The 24,040-nt window shown below is 41.3% G+C and overlaps 2 protein-coding genes across 6 annotated transcripts; one reads left to right on the top strand and one right to left on the bottom strand.

Moving 5' to 3' along the window:
- Positions 1-2,096: 2,096 nt before the first annotated feature.
- On the top strand, positions 2,097-4,713 carry LOC115010261 (F-box/LRR-repeat protein 14-like). Its single transcript, XM_029434795.1, has one exon. The coding sequence runs from the start codon at positions 2,694-2,696 to the stop codon at positions 3,903-3,905; it is 1,212 nt and encodes a 403-aa protein (XP_029290655.1). The 5' UTR covers positions 2,097-2,693; the 3' UTR covers positions 3,906-4,713.
- A 702-nt stretch (positions 4,714-5,415) lies between these two features.
- LOC115009594 (ELKS/Rab6-interacting/CAST family member 1-like) lies at positions 5,416-23,641 on the bottom strand. 5 transcript variants are annotated; one of them, XM_029433688.1, is made up of 21 exons: positions 23,435-23,641; positions 21,228-22,029; positions 20,938-21,126; positions 18,382-18,673; positions 17,687-17,814; positions 17,469-17,543; positions 17,227-17,382; positions 16,941-17,108; positions 16,562-16,729; positions 16,316-16,453; positions 16,043-16,183; positions 15,684-15,824; positions 15,321-15,514; positions 14,663-14,674; positions 13,449-13,584; positions 12,997-13,128; positions 11,852-12,012; positions 11,503-11,650; positions 10,349-10,444; positions 9,167-9,352; positions 5,416-8,447 (listed from the first exon to the last, which is right to left on the bottom strand). In XM_029433688.1, exons 2-21 carry the CDS (start codon positions 21,765-21,767, stop codon positions 8,310-8,312), a joined length of 3,339 nt encoding a protein of 1,112 aa, XP_029289548.1. In that variant the 5' UTR covers positions 21,768-22,029; positions 23,435-23,641; the 3' UTR covers positions 5,416-8,309. The 5 variants fall into 5 exon arrangements, with proteins under 5 accessions (XP_029289548.1, XP_029289549.1, XP_029289550.1 ...); XM_029433689.1 differs by having other exon boundaries at positions 13,455-13,584; XM_029433691.1 differs by lacking the exon at positions 5,416-8,447 and adding an exon at positions 10,062-10,137 and having other exon boundaries at positions 9,218-9,352.
- Between the last annotated feature and the right edge of the window lie 399 nt (positions 23,642-24,040).

Genomic DNA, 24,040 nt, shown 5'->3' with positions numbered 1-24,040 from the left:
GTAAGCAGTGTCAACAAAAAAGTCAAACAAAACAGAGATTTCTATATAAGAAACATTTCAAAGTGACATTGGCCAATTTACTAACACAATAACTAGGTTTATATATATATATATATATATTTATATTTATATTTATATTTATATGTACGTATATACATACACACATAAAAACAACAACAAAAGACAAAATAAATCATTCAAATAAGTTGATTAAAAATGCAAAATATAGTTTAACGCTATGGGCCTTTTTCACAGCAGACATTTTGACTTGCTATTGCAGGAAAAAGAACAAGAACATTTACAATGGTTTTATTCTTTTCAGGTGACCCTGAAAGTCAGGACAGAAAATGAGCCAGCAAGCATAATACCAGGACCCTGAAACTGAAGCAGTTGGAATTCAGCCATCAATATTTTATCATTTCAAACTGTGCTTCCTGTGACACGTCAAAGTGGGTATATTGTATTGGATAGCATCGTACTGTGTACAATTGTGTGGTATTATTGTGTTCACCTTCTGTTCATCTCTGTTACTGTTTGTGTAACCAGTCAAAGGTTTTCTCTGAACATTCAGAACCCAGGGCGTCTCTGACATATCCTGCCTCTATTGTCCTTTAAACATTGAGCCACCACCAATCATTGTAAAGCACTGTGTGTCCTACAGCAGCCAGAGGTGACCAATAGTTTTCTCCAGAGACAGACTGCACTAAAACATTTATGTCGCTCATCTTTTCCATGGTACAACATTATGTATTATTCATTCATGTCAAGATAGTATTAACACATTATATCAAAGCTATACAAATCAGTGTCAATCAATGAAGTGTAAAATAAAATATGTGTTATCATCATATATTTTAATCAAGTGAAATTAACATTTTGTGTATAATATTATCTGCCACCTGAAATATTTTTTCTATATATGAGAGTGTGGAAAATCACAAATCTGTTTGCTAAAACATAAGACCAACACCATATACTTTTCTTCTTTATTTAGATGACGTTTTGCTCCTCATGTCTTCTTCAATATCAACAACCTGAGGGCCGAAACATCGTCTAAATAAAAGAACAAGGAGCCTGGGTGTGCAACACTATATTTTATACTTTCCAGTAATCAGCAACTCATCACAGCCCTGCATTAATCTTTCAAGTATTTTAATATTACATTAAGGGTAACTTAGCAGATGCTCTTATCCAGAGCAACTGACAATGAACTAACTACAGGGACAGTTCCCCTGGAGCAACTCAGGGTTAAATACCTTGCTCAGGGGCACAATGGTGGCAGCGCTGGCATTGAACTCACAACCATCTGGTGTTGTAATTGGAAGAAGCACTCCTAGACCACTAGGCCATCACCTCCACCCCCTTAAAAGTTAAATGTTAAATGTTTTCCCACTTGTTATTTATTATCAGTAGAATACTTTTTTGTTAATTTTGTTGCTGTTAGTTTCTTAACTGCCAAAATTATTGTTAAAAAATAGGAAATGAAAGGGTTACTGTGGGGCAAAACAACAAGGGCCTACATTAGCACAAAGGATAATATTTTTTTAAATGCTGATAATGTAGTGGTCAAATGTTTTTTCCCCACTGAACTGGTTAAAGGCTGATTAAGTTGGTTGGATGGTGTTGTTAATTTATATTTTGAATCGTTTCTTTAACTGTTTGTCAATGTGGGCTACTTTTGTGTGATCATTCAACAAGGAGCCACCAGGGGACATTAATTAAGCAAGTGTAACCTTTTCTTGTATTTGTAACTAATACCTTGTTTTGTTTTCTTATTTGAGCCTACAAAACGCCGAACCTACAATCCAATTGCATCTAGATTCAGTGTACCTACGAACAAACATAACATGAAACAAACAACAAACATACAGACTCTTTGTTGTTCTGATTTACTCCTAAAGCACGTAATGCGGTATTGACATATAAATATATATAATATAAATGTTATTCTTACTCAGGGACGCTGTAGTATTTTTAATATATACATTAATATTGCTATTATTATTAAAATGTGTGTAATGGAGCCAGCAGTAATAGTAACGACACGTGTCACCACTAGGAGCCGCTGGCAGTGGATACCCGCTATAAGCTATTAGAGCTGGTTTATTCATTTGTAGCGACCCGGGATGCGCCGACGCTGCTGGAAATGCCTCAGAAGGTGAAGGAGCCTGGCACTTACATTTGTACGAGCAAACAGCTTTGTGGAGGAAAGTTTCTGCAGACAAAAAAGTTCTTGGATACACTTTGCGATGAGCTGGAGTGACTGATAAGTTGTTTTGGACAGCTTGGACGGGGATGTTGTTCGGCTTTTCACAAGTTTAGACAGCTAACGCTACGCCGACGTTTGCGCAACAGCGTTAGCCTAGCCTGCTAGGTAAATATTACGACTGCCTTTCGGAGTTTCCTGCATCTGTATCCACGTTGTCACCACAGGAACTGAGTCGTTAGTGTTAATGTTGTGCCATCATTTTATTTAATATACTAGTGAGATTCGCTCCTACAAGATGGGTGGATTTTTGTTACGTTACACACAAAGCTAACTAGCTATAGTTAGCCTGTTCGTATGCTAGCTGACATTAGCTAACGTTGCCGAGCGAGCCAGCAACTTCGGCAGGAGAGTTTCGGCGAGCTAACCACGACAGTATTGTCGCCCACAATCAACCGCTGCTGCTAAAAGCAGGCAACCTGCAGTCATGTTTGAAATGGAGACACATATATCGTGCCTTTTCCCGGAGATCCTGGCCATTATTTTCAGTTATCTGGACGTTAAAGACAAAGGAAGAGTAGCCCAAGTGTGCGCGGCCTGGAAAGACGCGTCCTACCACAAGTCGGTGTGGAGGGGGGTGGAAGCCAAGCTCCATCTGCGGCGAGCTAACCCGTCTCTGTTCCCCAGTCTGCAAACCAGGGGGATCAAAAAAGTTCAGATTCTCAGCCTAAGGCGAAGCCTGAGCTACGTGATTCAAGGGATGCCGCACATCGAAAGCCTTAACCTGTGTGGATGTTTTAACCTCACAGACAACGGACTCGGACATGCCTTTGTGCAGGACATCCCATCCCTGCGGGTGTTGAACCTCAGCCTTTGTAAACAGATCACTGACTCCAGCTTGGGCAGGATTGCCCAGTACCTCAAAAACCTGGAGGTGCTTGAACTTGGGGGATGTAGCAATATCACAAACACCGGCCTGTTGCTCATTGCCTGGGGCTTGCACAGACTCAAGAGCCTTAACCTGCGCAGCTGTAGGCATGTGTCCGATGTGGGCATCGGTCACCTGTCTGGCATGACCCGCAGCGCGGCAGAGGGCTGCTTGTCCCTGGAGAAGTTAACCTTGCAGGACTGCCAGAAGCTGACTGACCTTTCTCTCAAACATGTTTCAAAGGGCCTAAACAAGCTCAAAGTGCTCAACCTCAGCTTCTGCGGAGGGATATCAGATGCAGGGATGATCCACCTGTCGCATATGACCCACCTGTGCAGCCTGAACCTGCGCTCGTGTGATAACATCAGTGACACAGGGATAATGCATCTGGCCATGGGCTCCCTCCGGCTCTCTGGACTTGATGTCTCCTTCTGTGACAAGATTGGAGACCAGAGCCTGGCTTACATCGCCCAGGGCTTGTATCAGCTCAAGTCCCTCTCTCTTTGTTCCTGTCATATCAGTGATGATGGCATTAACAGGATGGTACGCCAGATGCACGAACTCAAGACACTCAACATTGGACAGTGTGTGAGGATCACAGACAAAGGGTTGGAGTTGATAGCTGACCATCTTACCCAGCTGACAGGGATTGATCTGTACGGTTGTACTAAGATCACTAAGAGGGGTCTGGAGAGGATAACACAGCTCCCGTGCCTTAAAGTGTTAAACCTGGGACTGTGGCAGATGACCGAGAGTGAGAGAGTGAGGTGAAATCTCTCATTTAGTATACATGTGTTTTATTGTGTATAGCGCTCGGTTGTGTACTAAGAGGCACTGCCTGTATCATTCTTAATTTCACCTTCAATACTGTGACTAAAAACAAGGAGAGGGACTCTGCATTGATCACTGGAATATTGTTCACGTCCGCTGCAATACTCCACTCTTAGTTTTAGTCTTGCGCTCGCTTCTGATGTGCGTTGTTAAATCTCAGCCTGTGTACAGTTCTTACTATCTAGCTACCTCACCCATCAAACACAGGAGTGCCTACTATCGCTGAATAATAGATGACATTGCATATTTTTGTGACATACCTTCCAATGGAGATTTAGATATTTTAAAAAATTCTCATTGCAGAATAATAGCTAGGCATTTTAACTCTTAACAGAAAGGCACATTTTGATAGAATGTTTTGTTGGCTGATGAATTTTCTACTTGTGTAACCAATATTTTTTCAATTGAGTGACTTGACAAAATTGTACTTCAAATTGAAGTGGGTGGATCACTCCTGTCTCTTTGTTTACCTGTGTATAGTTGGCTATGTTTCATATTCCTGAGGAAATAAGTATGTTCCAGTATGCTATTCTGTTAAAGGTTCATCGAGACAACTACAGTAAGGCGTAGTAATTAACAGCTGCCAAGGCTATATGCAATACTTTAAAACTGTTTTATCAGTGGTTTTTCTCCTGAGGAGCTTCCAACAATAGTGTCAGAGTATTTGTTTAAAAAAAGCAGTAATTTAAGATTGTTTTATATTCATACAGTAGTGATATTTATGAATAAAGATGGCAAATATGTTTCATTTTGTGTTTTACTCAAATTTGTAACAATTTTACCAACTATTTGATTTATAATGACTACAGATGTCTAAGGTTTGTGCAGTTTAGGGCACTTGCACACATACAAGGCTTAATAGCGACGTTTTGTTCTGTGTATGGTGAACAACATAATCAGAAGGTCTCTTTGATTTCTTACTTTTTGTATCAGAGAGGCTACCACTAAATTAAATCTAGAGAATTATATGATTAAAATGTAGATTATTTTAATCATTCACGGCAGGGAATACCAGTACAATGTGCAGCTAAAGATAATTCACACCTTTTAACCAACTGACATTCAAACATTGGATAACATTTGACTATTTGTGTTAAGTGAAAAAAGGTCTACTGTGAGAAATGTATTTAAAAGTGCAGTTCCTATGGAATCCCACTGGCACTAGGAAACACTTCAAATAATACACAGCTGTGTCCCAGAACCAAAGCCCCATCTATCACCCTGCTTAGCTATATATGTGTAAGATCGTAGTGTCTTTCCTTAGACTCAGAATGTAATGCATGTTATAACTAAGTTTGTGAGGACTTATTATATAATTTAGTTTTCAATAATAAAAGGTGCTACAGTCCAAGACTACCAGATGTAACAAATGTTTTCTTTAACCTTAACTCAACTGTGGAGCATAAGTAAACAGTGATGCCCATCTATGAAAAACAAAGTTGCTAGAAGCCAAGGCTTATAATTTATTTATTTACATACATACAAAATCCAAATAATTCAAACATGTCTGTTTTGCTTCCTTTTTACAGTTTGATTCTTAACACAAACAGACAGAAGGCAGTACATTTCTTATACAAACGAAAAGAAACAAACCATGAACGTGACAGAAGCCCCTTAATCAGCTCTGTGTTCCTCAATAAGGAGTTGAGAAAAAGATGACGAGACATTAAGGCAAGGGCAGGGACACACAGGCCAAAGTAAGGGGAATTAAACACTAAGAAAATGCTTTCACTGAAGCCAGTGGTGAAAGGTGAGGGGTTAAAAAGGTTTGACAGACGAAAACAAGGATCAAACTAATATCCTCCAGTGGATGTTTTTCTTTTCTTTGTGAAACTCACTGTTAGTTAGTCCACCCAAATGTATCTGTAAAGCAACCATACATAGGAAGATAGTTAGAAAACTTCCAGATGCAGTTTTGCTTTGTAAGATTATGTTGATCTTTTAACAGCAGGAGGCCCGTGATGGTTGATACTTATTTTTAATTAATCAGGCACAGTCTGTCTTTGACATCAACCAACAAAAACTGTTGACACAACAGGTAAGAAGAAAAGACAACACTGGAATCTTAGGATAATACATTTACACCACCACATGGTGAAAACTATATAAAAAATGACAATTAGAAATCAATGCAAGAAAAGTACTCTCCACTCACACGGTCACGGTTTGAAAACATTTGTAGTTCACGTTATTTTTGACACAAGATTTTTTTTGACACTTTCCTCAGTTTCTGCTGAAGACATTAACTCGACGGTCATTTTGTTCAGAGCAGCTCGCGCTTGAAGTTTCTGTGCCAAAATTCAATGCATATCCATACAGTAAACATTTTTATGTAGAGATATATATACACATTATAAATACATTATATAAATATATTTATTTAATATATATTTATATAATATATATATATATAATGTGTATAGATATATAGAGATATATACACACACAAGATATATACGTATATTATATATATATATAAAATATACATATATATCTCTTATATAATATACAGTATCTCTATAGAACATGACATTCTGCAAGTTATGGCAATACTGACACACACACACACACACACACTTTGTCCTGAAGACAAAATGACAACTGTACTGCTTTTAACTTTTCTGATTATTATTTTTTTAATGAATGCACAACACCTTCCACTTAATTACCTTTATTCAGTCACTGTACGTGTTAAATATCACGTTATTTACAAACTGAACTAAAGTCTAAATATGCTGAAAAGTGACTTTCATTTCCTGTAAATGTAGATGCACTTAGTAATTAAAAACCTCAGCCCTGAAGATTTCAAAAAATACAATAAAAAGGAGGCATCACTTGCATTTGTAAGTGATCTGAAAAATACAAGAAAAAGGGCATTGCTTGTATTCTTCAGTGTTTTAGTCGACAAACTAAAGAACAGGTGGGCTTTAAGTAACATCTATAGAAACTTTGGATGAGACTGAAAGATCAGTGGATGAGATCACAAGTTCTTACATCATGCCTTAGCACCAATATTACAAAGGAATAAATATCCCTGCATTAGGTCCAGTACTGATCTCTGTGCATGCTCCAAGGCCACTAGAACGTTCTCAAAAGAAACATTGCATACCTCATAAACAAGTGGACGTTGTGTGCAAAACCATCTAAAAATGAACACATCTCAGAGAATAAAAGCTTTTTGTTACCCCCTCTCTCTTATTTGTATTTGAGAATATAGTGTAACTAAAAATCTTGCCTTTGATCCGTGTCAAAGGTCAGGCCTTAATCCCCCTCTCATGACAGAGACCCAGCCACAGACTACACAGTAAAACGTACCTACCACTTAATCTCGGCTACAATGACAGATCCACAGCTCCAAGCTGGGAGAGGAAACATTTGGAGAACTTGCTGCATTTATATTTGGTTAAAAAGTGACATTTCCTAAGTGTTCAGATGTTTGGACACCATTAGCTGTATTTCTAACTAGTGACTCCCACCTACTAGTTATGGAACACAGACACACAGACACAACACACAAAAATAAGCATCTACATGGCTCCATGATTTACCCAGGGAACTGAGCTCCTCTCTGCTCCCCTCTAGATGTAGCAGCTCCCCAGTCCTTCAAGACAAACAGTGCTTTCCTGTCCCATGTAAGGAATACATTTACCCCTTTTATCTTGAAAGCTATGCAAGAGAAATCTGAGGGGTAAAAGACTGAGATAGAAGTGGGTGAGGTAACTGTGCTTGATCTAGCAGTTCTAGAGAGTTAGGTTGGCAGTATCCTCCAAGACTTTGTGGAAGTTTGTTTCCTTCATCCGATATCTTTTCTCTCCCAACTCCCAACACAACCCGGACTAACAGGTGTGCAATATACTACTTGCAAAAATCAAATTTTGGTGAGTTCACATATGCTTACTGGTGAGCTTTTACATTTTCATAATCCTCCAGTATGATGTTGCCTGCTTGATATGTGATTAGGTGTGTACTTTCTCTTCCCACTGCGACTGCACCATCTGCCACCGCCGTCATTATCAAGAGGACCTCCGTTTGCAGTGTGCAATCTGATATTTGCTCAAAGTGCCATAATTGACAACATTTCGACAGACTGTGTGAACATCCCTAATTTGATTTTATAGGCATGACATTAGAGAGACACATGAGACAGGAAAGCACTTAGGCGTTGTGAAAGTTTGTTCCGGGGTGGACGAGGGGAACGAAGAAAAGCTCAGCGGGGCGAGATAATGCCCCAGCTTCCTCTCATCTTTCCAGGAGCCTTGTTGAGTGGAGGTAGGGGCACCTGGGATAAGCTACAGATTATGTGAAGACCAGGGGTCAGCCGGGTTGTGTCTGAGGTCAGAGTTGTCAGCATGACTCCTCCAGGGCATTGACAACCTGCTCCAGGATATCGGGGCAGTAGTCTGCAATCTGTTGGAGGACAGAGTTTGCATACTCCTGCAGCTCTCCGCTCTCCTTCTCACACACCTCCAGCTCTCGCTGCAACTGGAGGGAAAAAGCATGAATTAGTTTCCTTCAACAAACAGATATAGGAAAGTTTGAAGTTTAAAAAAAAAAAAAAAGCTTCTTGAATATGGTATGTAGTTTGAAACGAGCGATGGTGAGGAAATTAGCCATAATAGAAATTGGCCAATAATAATTATAAACAAAAGAAAACTGATTTCTTTATGTAGCACATAAATTGGTTTGGCTTATTTGAAGCTAACATATTTGCAATATTCCTGCTGTTGGGCGTTGAATCATCATCATGGTGGGTTACAGCTAAATTAAATAGAATGTAATGTAATTCTGCACAATCTCCCTAAAAAAGCCCCATCTCTAATACAGTTATTGACTTGACAAATAACAAATTAAAACACAGATACAACTAAATCCAGGTTATTACGTCAAGAACAAGTACAAATGAGTAAAACAAAACTGTTCTCTACTTCCTGATTATCTTAAATGTGTCCACTTTCAAAAATGTAACTCTTCTGCTGTGCCTTTGATACATTGTCCCCACTGTACTTTTATTTCCTTAATTTCTATTACTGCATTGGATTTGCATTTTGTTTATTGCGTTCTCTTCATTCGTGTTCAACACAGGCCCATTCATTTAGATTATAATTCATTCAGAAGCCAACCAAATGCTCATGTTTTTGACTGAGTTAAACTCTTTAACTATTTATGCCAATATACCCGTCATTTATATCCTCCTTCACTACCTGTTCGACACTCATCTTCTGGAGCTCCTCCTCCCAGTCTTCGGGGTCGTTGTGGTGGTAGTGAGAGGGCGGTGTGAGCTGGCTGAGGATGCTGGGGTCCCGGTCATGGCAGAGGTCCGTCAGGTGGGCGATGTAGAGCTTGAGCTTACTGCGGTTTTGGGACAGGGCTAGAAGAGGGGGTATCATCTGCAGGGACCAAAAGGAAAAGAGTGTGAGGCCGTGTGCAAAAAAAGAGGATAAACAAGGAGAAGAACACATCTTACACATTAGAGGTTAGTTATGCTCCCGTTTTAATGATTGAACATCATGAAAGACTCGAGCACAAGACAACAATTGCATAAAAACAAAATATCATCTGCATGCACGCTTATAAACCAATCACCATCTCACATTAGAGCCAACCTTCTCAGCTGTATTATTAGAGTATCTATGGATTGTTATTTTGCGTACGAGCCGCTCAACAAAATGACTCACTCAACCACTGATTACATGTGGAGGTTTAAACAGTTATCCAATGCAACGCCTGTTTGTGCGGGTCAAAATGTGAGGAGCAGTGGCATGCAAAGCTAAGAAGCTTTAGTTCAAGGAGTTGAGACTGAGCCAGGATCAACTCATCCTTTTTAGCTTGTGCATGCACACACACACACAAAACACACACGCATACACACTGATCCCTATCCCATAAACCACCAAAAAGCAATAAATGACCAGCGTTAAAGGAACGGGATGAGATGTGCTCTCACAGCAAGAGCACTGAGGACAATGACCATCAACATTAAGAAGAGGGGGATGGCATACGGCAAAAAGAAAACCACAATGAACGGAAGACGGGTGAACATGCCACAGAGCAACGATGAAAAAGGTGCGACAGGTCTGGCTTTTCATACGAGCTCACCCTTCTGAATAAAATGGCTGAGAGAGAGAGGGGGAGGGCAAAAGGTCAGCTACGCCCAAATACCCTCCTCATCATCCTGTTAGCCACAAGGTAAGCCAATTGCAGCATTATAAAAAGGAACATTTGGTTAGTGCGTATATAGACAGGAAAGTTAAAAAGACAGAACTAAATCATTGTTCCCTTCAGATAGAAGGCAGACAGACATTACTTTGTTAACAAATCAAATTACAGAAATGCTAGAGAAGTTGTTTAGGCTGAAATGGAAACATGGGGGTTAGGTAAGCTACCTGATCTGGAGAGGGTTTGTGATTTGTCTGGTCGGGAGCCGTCTTCAGATGGTCATCCTCATAGTTATCTGCCATCAGTTTCATTCTGTTCTGAGTCTGTATATTTATAAATGGTAAGAATAAAAAAACACTTTAGTGACATGACGAAAAGCAGATGAGTGATGCGATAAAAAAGAAGAAATTGGCATGGCTACATCCTAGAATCCAGTCCAGCAACACGAGTCAGACAAAAGGCCAGGTGTTTCTATTCAAGTGTACTAGTAAGTCTTTACAGTGCGACAGAGAACCAGGACCCTGAAACTGAAGCAGTTAAATGGAATTCAGCCATTATTTAATATGTGCACCTGTGCTACTGTGAAACTTCACAGTCTTCACAGTAAAAGATGTTCGAAGCATTAGGAAACTGGTTAGAAGTTACAAACAGATGCCCCAGGTTGATAACAAATGTTTCTGTAACCGTTGGTCCCATCTTCTAAGGGATACTAAACAAGGAAATTAAGTGCCATGAATCAACCAAAGCATTCAATACTCGTGTTTCAGTTAATTCTGCCCTCTATACCCGATTTCAAAGCCGAGTGAAATTATTAATTATTTCAAATCTTGCTTAATCTTTTATATAAATTACCTTAGTTTACATCTCAAAATAAAAGTGGCCACATTAAAATAATAACGACTTAGGAGAAAAAGATTGCACATGTCTAAAACCTTTGTGTGGCGGCAGCACACAGAGAACCAGTCAGGAACCTGTTTGATATGAAGCCATTGTTTCAGTTTACTTTTTGATTGGCTCATAGATAGAGAGGTGGAGAGCGAGTGTGTGTGGTGGTGGTCTACATCCAGGGACTTCAAATACTGTTGATAGAGAAAGTTACTCCCCAGTGTGACAGGTAATCGTTGAGGGAAATAATTTACTGGTATTTGGCATGTATCCTTTGCAGTGTGCCTAATGATAACACAAAATACTGTTACTGAAAAACTGTCAGACATCCGGTGTCCAATCTTTCCAAAAAAATAATTCTGGTGAGACACCAAGTGCTTTGCACTCTATTCCCTACTGGTGAACATATTCTGTGTGAGAGACGTGTAGGAGAGAGATAAATGGAAATAACATGACTGTGTGTAAACACGGAAGATACCAGCAGCCCCCTCCCCACCTGCTGTTTGAGCTGTTGCACCAGTCTGTCCTTCTCCCGCTTCAGCAGAGACACCTCATCCTGAGTCTTCTTCTTCTTAGAGGAGGACAACTCTAGCAGGGCAATGTTAGCATCCTTCTCGCTGATAGCAGCCAGCAGTGCCTCCTGCCTGTTAGGTGGAGCGGAAACAACATGATGGCATTTAACCACACAAGTAAATAGCTCAATTATCATTTATTATTCATTGCAGAAAATCATCCTGCCAGCTGGGGGAGGCCAGAATAAGATGACATTTTACAAGATGAAGGCAGCAATCGATACTCCAGAGTCTACTCCACCCTACTGTGTGTGCGTGCACATAGTGTCTTACTTCATCTCCAGCACCTCCTCCAGGTGTTTCCTGCGCTCAGCTCGCAGGGTTGAGAGGTGAGTCTCTTTCTCACACAGAGACTGCTGGGTGGAGGCCAGCTTGGCCCTCATGGACTCTAGCTCCTGCTTCACTTTCTCCATGGCCCCCAGCAGCTCCTCCATCTGGGAACACACACACATACACACATGCACACATGCACAACAACAATTAAATGATGAATAGAGTGAAATCCATCAGTGAAAGCACAGGGTTTCTATTTATTTTTAATAAATAAAAGATACTCTTGATGACTTGCCAGTATGAAGTGCTCTAATAAGAGGCAGGGGCAGCATAGTTCATGTGAGCTTTGGGAAGGACTAAGGGTGAACTATAACACAGATACCATTAAACTACAGCATGACATTTTATTTACCTGTTATTCATTTAAGAAGGGCACAAGAGTGCCATTGTTTCATATCAGTACACACTTTAATTACAATTGACTGACTGAAAATGTGAATTATTCATCCCCAAATGATCAATTCTATTGGCTACTTGGTGTGTGAGCTGACCAATTAATCAGCATCGCTATGTTTCATAAGCAAACGGCAGGTAAACAAAAAAACATGAAAGTTACACGGGCTGGAAACAGCAACACCTTCAAAATAATGTAATCCAACAACTTCAAACTCAATTTCCCAAAAATGATCAAGCTTCACAATCTGTATTGCAGGGTTTTTGTGTTATTGTATGAATTGTAGAGGTGTTGCTGTTATTGTGTCCACCCCTATAAGTGTTGTTGCTCACTGATGGGAGGTCACACATACTGGACTCATACCTTAGACAACTTAATGTGGGCGAGGTTGGACTCATGCATTGGTTTGAGTAAGTGCTTCTGAGAGGCGGTGAGTAGCAGAGAGAAAACGAGAAAAGGACAAGCAAAGATAAAAGAACTGAGAAAGAGACGGAGGCCAGAAGAGAGGAAGGAGTTGAAGAAGGATGATAAACACCACAATGGCAGCAAAAAGATGAAGGAGAACAAATCTCAGTATATGAAGGTGTTTTTTTAATTAGTTTATAGATGCGTTTATGCATATGTATGTGTGATACTTTGGGTTGATTAATATTGCTTTGTCGTGCGAGTGTTTTTAGGGGGAGCTGTGTACCTGTTTCTCCTGGAGTGACCGGGCAGCCTCCTCCTGTGCCAACACCATCTCTCTCTCTGCAGTGATCTGCACGCTCTCTCTTAGGGCCTCCTCCAGCTCCTCTATGCGATCCGACTTCTGACGCAGAGTGTCCTTCACAACACGAGGAGGAAGAGTTCAAATGATGGTTTGTGGGATTCTGAACTAGTAAGTCAGTGGCAGCAAATGTGACCTTGGTTGAGAGTTTCTGCAGGTTTCAACAACCTGAAGTTCAGACTTCGTTCTCCTGCCGACCCTCTTCAATATTTGCAGTTAACACAACAGTAGAAAATTCATTTTAAGACCTATAAAATCACATTTGGGACAAATTTAGACCTACATTTCAGAATCTTTTATTAAAAACGGAGGATCTGTGAAAATCCCTGTTTGTTGTAATGCAAAGTTCATACAAACAAACAACACACATGCCTCACCTTCACCTGTTGAGAGCTCTCGCACTCGTTGTCCTCCCTCTTCCTGGCCTCCTCCACGAGTCGAGCATTCCTGCTCTTTTCCACCTGCTCCTTGTGCTTCAGAGACGCCACCTTCTTAGTCTGGTCCTTCATCTGCCTACAGGGCACCATGGGTTACATGAGAGAGGTTATATGTTATGTACATGTATAAGTCAATGTAATATATGTAATATCATTTATCATTCAATTGAAAGGAGATGGTAAATTATGAAAAAGTGCAAGTTATGTTTAGAACAGATTAGGAATTTGCAATAGTTTTAGACCTAATTGTGATTTCAGTTTTATATTTTGTTCTCATTTTACACAGTTGTATGGTTTTATACTGGATATACAGGAATACATTTTAATTCCCATTTAGGTTTGACCAATTTATTGTTGCATTTAAAAAAAGAAAAAAGGGTTTATATTTGAATTCACATTAGTTTTGAAGATATTGAAGTTACTAGGTTTACTAGTGCACACTTTATTATTTTAATATAATTCAGTACATTTATATCTATATATGCATTTGTAGCATTTTGTTTTCCAAAGTGTGAGAAGCAATGTTTAAGTCAAGCTTGATTTTGGCTTAAACATAAAAGTAATGATCCCAGTCACATCCACACAGGAGCTCATTATTAATTACACAGGTATCGAATCGGTACTCGGTATCGGGCCGATACCCAAAGCCCAGGTATCGGTATTGGGACTGAAAATGCAAGCATATTTCATATTTTGTTGACTCACATATTGAAATATCAATGATCATCCATGTAGAATGCTTAGAAGTCAGTTGTAGCCAATTGTTAGTAAACACAGTTTCAGACAGTGAAAATAAAATAAAATGTAAATGTGGACATAAAGAGATGTGATCGGATGAAGAGAAATGACAGTTGCGACCATAGCCTTACAGACTCGCTTTGGCAGGATTTTAGACAGCCCTGCAAAGACTCAAATAAGGTGAAATACAGAACAATAACATTTAGAAGGCGAAAGACAAAAATGGGCATTAACAGAAGTAAGAGGAAAGACAAGAGTTCAATATGTCAAGACAAAGACGTTGCTTGCAGCACCACATGAGAGTGGAGAACGACAAGGGAGGGAAATGTGAGAAGAGAACAAAAACATTTATAAAAATATTTTTTTTTAAAAAGGATGCCAGGGTCGGGGAAGAGAGAAAAAGAGCAAATACTAACCTGGAGGCCAAACTGGTGAGGCGAGAGATTTCCGGTGTAAAGACAAGAAAGCAGTAAAGAGAAAAACAGACCAGGATGTGAGTGAGTCAATATGAAGAGAAAGAGAAAGAAGGAGGGGGACCTCCTACAGTTCTAGGATTATGTGATGACTCAAGTGCCATAAGACCTCATGGTTCACCACAGACAAGTACAAGACAAAAATTGCAGAAGGATGACTTGCGTATGCCAGCTACTACAGCTGTACCTACCAGGTTTATTACAGGTCTGTTAATAACATTCATCTCATCAGCTTTCAAAGCAAGATGCAAAAAAAATGGCATACGGCCAAATGACATGAATTCTATGTGCTGTGGACAACAATCTCAAGAGTGGCATGATGTCATTGAAGGAAAATGTGCATCAGTCATGAGCAACATTGGGTCGAAGCTAGCGAGGATGAAAACAGACAGCAGAAAGCAGTGTAGCTGCCTAACGCCACAAAAAACGGCACGTAAAAAACTAAAATCACAACAAAGTCTGTCCACTGTGAACATCAAAGACACTACTTATTCCAGGGCTAACAATCAAAACCCAGCTGCACATAAAACACACACATTCAGTTACTACTGTATAGTGACATGAGACCTTTTGAGAGCAATTCAAACACATTTCCACCTACCTCTCCAGCTCATTTATCTTTTTGTCCTTGTCATTCTTCTCATTCTCCATTTCTCGAAGGATGTCCAGCAGGCGGTCCACCTCAGCCTGGGCTTTCCCAGAATCCTCTTTGTGGCGGGCCACTTCCTGTTCGAGGTTCTTAATGCGCTCGGCCAGCTCAGTGTTGGCCTGAGCCTCCAGGGTTGCATTTTGAGCCTGACAAATAAACGGGATGCCAGTTAGAAAGCAGTTGTATTCACTTCAGCGTCCGCAGGCAGAGGTTAGTTAACAGACTGTCACCATCATATCAAGTACACATGTTGTAGCGTCATGTGGAGCTGAGCCAGCACATGAGCGGCCTGATTTCTTAATTTTAGAATCTCACTCTCTTAAGATGGTTCTCCACTTTGAAGCACTCCTCCCTCTTCTGCTCCAAGGCGATCTCCATACTCTTGAGTTTAGAGTCCTTCTTCAGCCCAGAGGAGGCCAGGGATGATGCGTGCTCCTTCAGGTCTAACAGAGACGTCTGCACAGACACAGAAGTATTCATTTACCTGTTCCAGCTTATCGAACTCAGAGCACAGGATTGAGGAGACCGAAAATATAACACAGGCAACCATGACTCATCGCAAAGTAAGACTTATGGAAAAAAACCTGACAGCAATGTTTCACTTTATTTATAGAACAGTAAACAAGAGTTTGCCCGTCTTTGTGTGAGCTTGTGTTCCTGCATCGGTTTCTCACCTCTCTGTCTGACAGGTCTCCCTGGAGTAAGCTCAGTCTCTCCTTCAACTCTTTCAGTTCCTTCTTGTTACAGTCAATCTCCTCAGTCTTCTCCCGGTCGTCTCTGTCTCGCTGCTCTTTTAGACGCTCAATGATACGCTCCTAAAAAAGGGAGGTAGAGAAAGCGATCACTCACGCTACCATAGCAGATATAACCAATAAATACACAAGTTGCTACAAATGAATCTACTATTTGCAGTCAAAGTAACTTTGTATGTTCAGACATAAACTCACCTTTTCTGCAAGAGACTCCTCCAGTGTGGTGAGAGCAGTGTCAGTGTTGGAGGTGTCTGTCTGCAAAGACTTTACTCTCTCCTTCAGATTGCTCATCTGCTTTTCCTTGTCCCTGAGCTGCTCCTGCAGATTCTCAATCTGCAGAGAAAACCCAAGCAACCGTCAAAATGCAACATCCGCCACAGAACATACATTGTAGCATGATGAATGCATGTGGCCATTTCAGACAACACAAGTCCAAATCACCTTCTTCTGAAGCACATTAACTTTGCGCTCCTTAACCTCCAACATGTCCTTGAGGTCGTGGATCTCCCCGTTGAGTGTGCCCTTCTCTTCTGACATTTCTTGTATCTGCTTGGTCTTCTTATTTAGAGTTGTCTCCTTCTCTTCCAAGCGCAGGCGCAAGGCATCCACCTGGTCAGGGAGAGGTGGACAATTTATAGTCACTGACCATAACAGTCATGCTCACAAAGAAAACATATGGTAACTTCTGTACCATCAGTCAGAAGTAGGAGGAACAAGTATCCCTTCTTACTTCTTAACATATGTAGCTTTAAAGGGCTCTTGCTTTACACCTATTCCAAAGTCCTCTGGGCAAGAGAGTATAGATAAGCATCTGCTGTACCTCTGTCTGTAGGATGGCAGCTCGCTGCTCCTTGGCAGTGAGGGACTCCTTGAGGACTTCAATGTGCTGCTTGCTGTCTGAGAACTGGTTGTTGAGCGTCTCCAGCTTGGTCTGCAAACCAAGCATCTCAGTGTCCTTCCTGGAGAGGTCCTGCTTCACCTGCTCCATCTGAAAAAGATGAGGCAATGTGAGAAAGAAATAGGGAGGGATGAAAATTGAAGTTTTTACTGAATTCAAGACAGAGTCAGCTCATTCAAACTAAACTCCATCTCTTGTTGCGTCAGACCTTGTTCTTCATGAATTTCGTGTGGCTGCGGTAGACCTCCATCTGCTTCATTTCCTCCTGACGCTCCTCACAGCTCAGAAGTCCATTGGATTTCAGCATCAGCAGCTCCTCCTCCATGTCTCTCAGGCCCCGCTCCATTGAATTGATTTTTGCATCCTGGGATTGATTAACAGGAGTTCACATGCATAGAATGAACATGTGAGCAAACATACTCATACAACCTTCTCTGTTTAAATCCTAACCTTCATGTCGATGACAGTCTGTAGAGCCTTTGTTTTGGTGGACTCAGGGGTTCCCTCGTAGCGACGGTGCAGCTCCTTTTGGGTCAGATGAAGAAGAACATGTTGCATGCATTATATTATAAAAACATCTGCACAATTTCAGAGTGTAAAATGAAAACAAACAAATCTAGACTAATAACATTTAATATTATATCTTGCATGGTTTGATTGGACATTACCTCTCTCAGTGCATTAATCTCTCTGTCTCTCTGGTCCAGTAAACTCTCAAGGTGATGCCTGTGCATCTCTGCATCAGCCAACCTTCTGGTCCGCTCCTGGTCCTCCTCTGATGCCTTGGCAGATGGCCCTGACACAAAGTACATAAGTGTTTGTAACAGACCACCTGAGCATCATATGCCACATGGTTAACCTGGAGGCTAACATAGGAGCTGAGACTGTGTTATGCTTCAAACTAGAGCTCATCTGTTCAGCAGGGAAGGACATTTAATTGAATTCACAACTCCACAGCCAACATGAAACAACCATAAACCATAACATCAAATTATTTTGGGAGACACCTACGTAAAGGTCTTTGTATGAAACCCTCACATATTCTTAGCCTCAGAAGCACGCTTGGGTTTAAAGCATGCATCATGGTTACTTTATGGAGCACAGAAACCTATATTTGGCCAGCGGGGGAGAGAGCTTGGGAGGAGCCGAGGAGCCTCAGACCAAAACCTTGTGGAGAGCCAAAAGGTTTGTGTAGAAACGTATTGACCTAGTATTTCAAAGAGTTTGCTGTTTTTCTGTTGACTTAAATACTGTTTAGTAAAAGAATCAGAATGCATCGGCCAACAGAAGAACTACTCTGTAGCATAGTTCTGCACGTGCTTCAACAGTAAGGATCGATTAGCTTTCAACGTCTCAAACACACCTTTGCTTTGCAGCATCTCCAGAAGTTTCTTGATGGACTCGTCTCTGGCTCCCAGGGTCTGCTTCTGTGTGTCAATCCTCAGCTCCATCTCCTCCAGGGTCTTTCTGAGGAGGAAGAGCTCTTTGGCCTGCCTCTCGTATTCGGCCTGTAGCCTTCGGTAGTTCTCCTCCGTAGGTTCAGATGACAGGGCCAGGTCCCGGCCTTGGATGGCAGGGTCTTGCTGGAGCAGCTGGTTCAGGTCCCTCTGGATCCTCATCTCGTCCTGAAGGGCCTGAACAGTCATCTGGAGATGCTAGAAACGCAACAAGAAACACATGCATCTGTTAACATTCTTCTGTTGGACTTTATTTCACCTTATTTACACAAGGGGAAATAAGGTGAAAGTCATTGATCTTTTAATAACACGGTGGCTGCTTCCATCCCACTTCATGGGAATGGATCCTGGCAGAATATTGTGTTACAGCATTTTAAAAATCAGCAGTGCCCTGACAGATGCACCCCCAACAGCCGGGCTTTGTGGACAGTGTTACGTTTCATGCCGAGAGAAATACAAGTGGTGAAACACAATCAGCCCAGTATAGTATTGCATTGTATGTGGCATCGGACGCCACGGACATTTGGCAGAGCTGCTGCGAGACAGTGACACAAGGCTGTGTTACACTCTGGTCTGAACCAGCTGCAAGCGTTTTCAGACGACAGAACAAAGAGAGAAGTCAGTGTCTGCCTTAGTTTCTCTCTGGCCTCCTCCCTCCGGCTCCCTCCCTTTCCTTCCTTTGTCATTCTCCTCCTCACACACTTTTCCTCTAACTTACATCGCCCCATCTCTTCCCTCCAATACTCTCACCTCTCCTCTCACTTACCCTCCCTTTCCTTCACCCTCTCCACCCCGTGACTAAGGCTGACTCACTGCACCGATCCACCACACACACACCAATGAGCTACACACACACACCAATGAGCTACACACACACACCAATGAGCTACACACACACACACACACACACACACACACACACACACACACACACACACACACACACACACACACACACACACACACACACACACACACACACACACACACACACACACACACACACACACACGCTGAGGAGAGATAACAGTCAGGCGTTTGAGAGAGCACAAAGAAAAACTAAACTGATCCAAACACTAAGTCCCAACTCGTAAGGGCAGAGTACACACAGCACTGGGCAACTGTATACATTTTGTATCCAAGTCAAAATGTTAAAAGATGCTCAGAGTGTGATGTAGACCTTTTTTTTTGTTCTCCCTCTCTTATCTGCTCCACTAACATGTGTACTACTGTTTAACAGTTGATGAAACATCACTGGCAATTCACAACATCCTATGATAAATGTGATATTTTATCCATAAGGCAAGGAGTATTTAACAACAAATATTAAAGATTAGGTGAAAAAAACATTTAATAAAAAAAAATGTAAAAAGGGAAACGGTAGATGATAGCCATTCCACACTATGATTGACTAGATGACAGCAGACACTTATCACAGAGCATGACGGGCATAAAAGCGAGCAAAGAAACCGAAATGACACATGAACATACAATTGCAGACGTATGCACGGTCAGTTGGACCTACATTCAATGAGGGCATGCAGTTTAACTGAAGCTGTAATTAGTCAATTGCCTTTGAGTCTGTGTTCCTATGTTTTCTGTTGCACGTGTGCCAGCGTGGGAAGAGGAGGCTGACATAAGAAAGCAAACATCTTTAAATTACAGCACCCACTGATTAGCTCTGCGCTAGTCGGGCATTACTGGGAATTAGTCCACAGTGTGATTCTGTGACTCAGTAGGAGGGAAAACAGCAAATTATACACATCTGCCCATCCATTAAGAATCAAACAAACTAGTTCTCTTCATTAGGGACACTTAATTTGCACAATTCACACAACAAACTGTAGGGTTTCAAAATAGACCCTGTGCCTATTCATTCACTTATTGTTATTAAATCAATGTTCACATTTCATGTGTACATACAGTATGTATACATGTGTGCAGGCTAACAGCCTCCTGAACAATGGACTGGCCTCAGATTTTGCAAAGCTAGTGTCTCTATTCTTTTGATGCGACACATTACACAGAAGTAGTGACAGGGAATGGAGGGCATATGAAAATGCTGGGTTCTTATTTGCTGCAGTGGTTAAACTACTATACATAAACACAGTTTTAAATGTGCACTTTCTCCACATTTTCATCCTGTTCACCATATCCAGCAATTTCTAAAACCTACAGAAATGCTAATGCCACCATTAGACTTATGGCCTCTTTCATCTATTAAGCATGAGCCTATAGCTGCATATAAGAGGATTAACTAGATGTTAAAAACCTGCCTGTAGCCTAGGCAGAGAGAGAAAAACACACGCACTGAATGAAATGCATTTTTTCAGTCAAACATGTTCAAACAGTGCAGGTTGAGGTCTTTATTTAGATTGAAAAAGGGTCTTGATGAGATCAAAAATGACTTTTGAGGCAAACATCTATTGTATCTATTCAAATAAACACAAGGGAACACTCACCTGTGCTTCATCTTGAATCACACGATATTGTTCCTTCCAGACAGTGATCTTAGAAACCTCATCTTTCCTGAGAGCTCGCTCCTTTTTTAATTCTGGGCTCCAGAAGGTCTTGATAGAATTCATAGAGGAGCTGAGCTTGCTCTCCTTAACTTCCACTTCTCGCCGCAGCATTTCATTTTCACGCAGAATCTGAGAAAGCAGGATAAAAGGAGAAGCACATAAATAATAATAATCATTTTACATAAATAAAAAATTCTAAATCCTTGATGGAGAAATTTTTGGCAAAATACCTCTTTCAGTTGGGCCTGCAGGTCCAGTATGGTGTTGTCTCTGGCCTGCCTTAAAGAATGGGGCACAGTGGAGGCCATGTGGTGGTCTCCAAAAGCTAGAGCATCACCTGCCATCATGCCTGCTGGCAGCAGAGCACCACCAGGCACTAAGGTGGAGATGTTGGGGGTGCTAGCAGCCACAACTCCACTGTTGTTGGCCCTTGACCCATAGGTCACCCTCTGTCTCCCCATGGTCGTCACTGTCCCACCACTTTTGAGAAGGTGATCACCTGCCATGGCAACCTCATTGTCACTCAGGTACATTGGTCCTGAGGTGGCATACGCAGCGTTGAGGGACTGGATGTTCTCCATGGAAAGCGTCTTGCCTCCTGCTCCTCCAGGACCCCCTCCACTGCCTCCGGTGCTGTTGGTGCGACGGTGTCCCATCCGAGGGGAACGGGGAAGGCGAGGGGAACGGCCAGATCCCTGATTACCAGTACCATCTCTTCCTCCACTATGGTTGGCATCCCCTCTGCCAACAGAGCGGGCACTCCCATACATCTTCTGCTAAATAGAAGAATGGGGCTGACAAGCTAAACTGAAGTAAGACCTCAAGTATCTGCGTATTCTTGCTAATTGTGTGATTGTGACTTTCACCAATTCTGAGAATACACGGCGGTGGTCCTGCTTCAACTGGAGACGGTGGGTGCAATGTTCATCCTAAAATAGAGGTCCGATGTTGTCCACTTTCAGGGACAGACAATGCTGACAGTCTGTCCTCTTCCAACAGGAGCTATCCAGTGTTACAAAGTATGACACCAATCTGCAAAGAAAACCGTTGTTCCCTATAAATTACATGGCAATAGCAAACATAAAGCATCTTTTATCAACTAATAACACAACAAATTTGTAAAATTGATAGTTCAAAGTATCAAAACCCAACTGAATCAGCATCAAACTCCATACCCATATCAAACAAGCCAGTGGTTTCTGACATGCAGTCTATGGTCCACTGGGAGTCATGAAAGGAGTCTCCATCCATCTCCAGCCAAATGTGAAATAGTACGTTTAAATGTTTTAAATTCAGCATAGTGAGAGTGAGTTCAGATGTCCACTCTGTGCTTAGGTTTCACTGGATCCCCTCCTGCAGTACAGACTGTTATGTAACCGTTTAAAGTCATGTCTAATCTGTCCAATTCTTCTCAGATAGTTTCCTTTAGCACAAAGTCTTTGGTAATGACCCATTAGTATATAGTAGAACATAGTGTGGTACCGTTTGGGAGCTACTGATTGTATCTTTATCTTTAACAAAGGTTATGTTGAATGCTGTATGTACCGTTATAGCTGTTGGTAAGTCTTACCCCTTCAGTCAGCCTTGTAGGAACATATTAGTCAAAATGCTGGTAAATAACATAACCAACCTTCAAGCAGCTTTGTGTATGAACATGCATCTGACTACTCTGGTTTGTGCTCCGTTTCATATTTTGTTTTTAACTGAATGTCCACCAGTAATTGAAATGGTTAGTCTGCGTGGCCTTGCTAGCAGCTAACGTTACGTTAACATACCGGCTAACAGTAAAGCCTGAGATTTATACCTTTAACTACGGGTTATCCCTTTTATTGTTGTAGTTTCCTTGACATACGTGTAAATTGGTTCGTATATGTTGTCGGAGGAATAAATCTTGAAGCTACGAATGATTTTCCCAATGTGCTGACACTATGGATTAAAACTAGCTAGGGAGGGAAAAGGGGATTGTCCATGGTGGACATTGTAAGGAAAAAAAATCTTCCTGCTCGTAAAACTGAATGGAAATAGAAAAACAGTCTGCCAAATAGACAACTAGATACCTGACCTGATAAGTTCATAAGATGCGGTGTCAACATGTGACCAATTGAACCAGAATAAAAGCATTTTGCACGAGCCTAACGACACGGTACAGGGTCTGCTTTGGAGACACCCACATCAAACCATATCCATTTTCCTCCACATCTACTGAACGGCTCTTCATTTTAAGCGACGGGTTCCTCATTCAAAGCTTCACATAACTCACCGAGCTGCAAGTCTAGTAAATATCAAGGAAAGAGCTAACGTGTCAAATGCACATACGTTTAACGTTAGCTCGCCGTGACATGTTAGTTAGTCCATCTAATCTAAGTGGTCAACCAGAACCTCTATTTTTTCTCGCTAACACAATAGCCAGTGGTGAAAACCTCTCCAAACAAACTACCTTTCTCGTTTTCTGGTGAAGCTCAAATCGGCGCCATCACTGAATCCTCTGGCAATCAGAAATCAGCTGCAAAACCCATCATTTTATGTTAAATACTCGATAGATGTCTATCTGATTTTTCCATCGTTTTGCCAGCAGTACCAGCGGCTCGGGAGAGCCAGGGCGCCTCAGTGACGTCAAGCCTCCGATGCGCGTTCACGACAGACTTTCTCGCCACGCTTGAATTTTAAACGCGCAGTCACGAGCTTTATGGTGGGTGAATGTTGACAGCAACAGAAAGCAGACCTACCAACATTTTGACAAAAACAAAAAACATAGCTTTGAATCCTTATGATGAGATGAGTAAAACATGTGGTCAACTCTGGAGTGTTTCAATTTCAAAGAAATGCAGTTTACCACAATTTAGAATATATATTGCTGATATTAACAATACAACATTAAATAAACATTGTGCATTGACTGTCTCCAGTAGTGAGCTTTTCATTGTTTTGGGAAATTATATAAAAGAGGATAGATATGGCATGTTTAGTCAGCAAATACCGGCAGGGGGCAGTGCATACTTGTAGGAAAATTGTATTTCCGAAATGGTTGCTACAAATGAAAATT

This window comes from Cottoperca gobio, chromosome 6, assembly GCF_900634415.1.
Source record: "Cottoperca gobio chromosome 6, fCotGob3.1, whole genome shotgun sequence".
NCBI lineage: Eukaryota > Metazoa > Chordata > Actinopteri > Perciformes > Bovichtidae > Cottoperca > Cottoperca gobio.
The sequence above is the reverse complement of the archived record's forward strand: the minus strand, read 5'-3'. Positions and strand labels throughout refer to the sequence as shown.

Excerpts from the sequence above, each read along its gene's own strand:
- LOC115010261 (XM_029434795.1), top strand. The coding sequence starts at position 2,694 with ATGTTTGAAATGGAGACACATATATCGTGCCTTTTCCCGGAGATCCTG.
- LOC115009594 (XM_029433688.1), bottom strand. The coding sequence starts at position 21,767 with ATGTATGGGAGTGCCCGCTCTGTTGGCAGAGGGGATGCCAACCATAGT. Across the intron at positions 21,127-21,227 it reads TGCAGGCCCAACTGAAAGAG|ATTCTGCGTGAAAATGAAAT; the intron begins GTATTTTGCCAA and ends CTGCTTTCTCAG. Across the intron at positions 17,109-17,226 it reads CGAAATTCATGAAGAACAAG|ATGGAGCAGGTGAAGCAGGA; the intron begins GTCTGACGCAAC and ends CATCTTTTTCAG.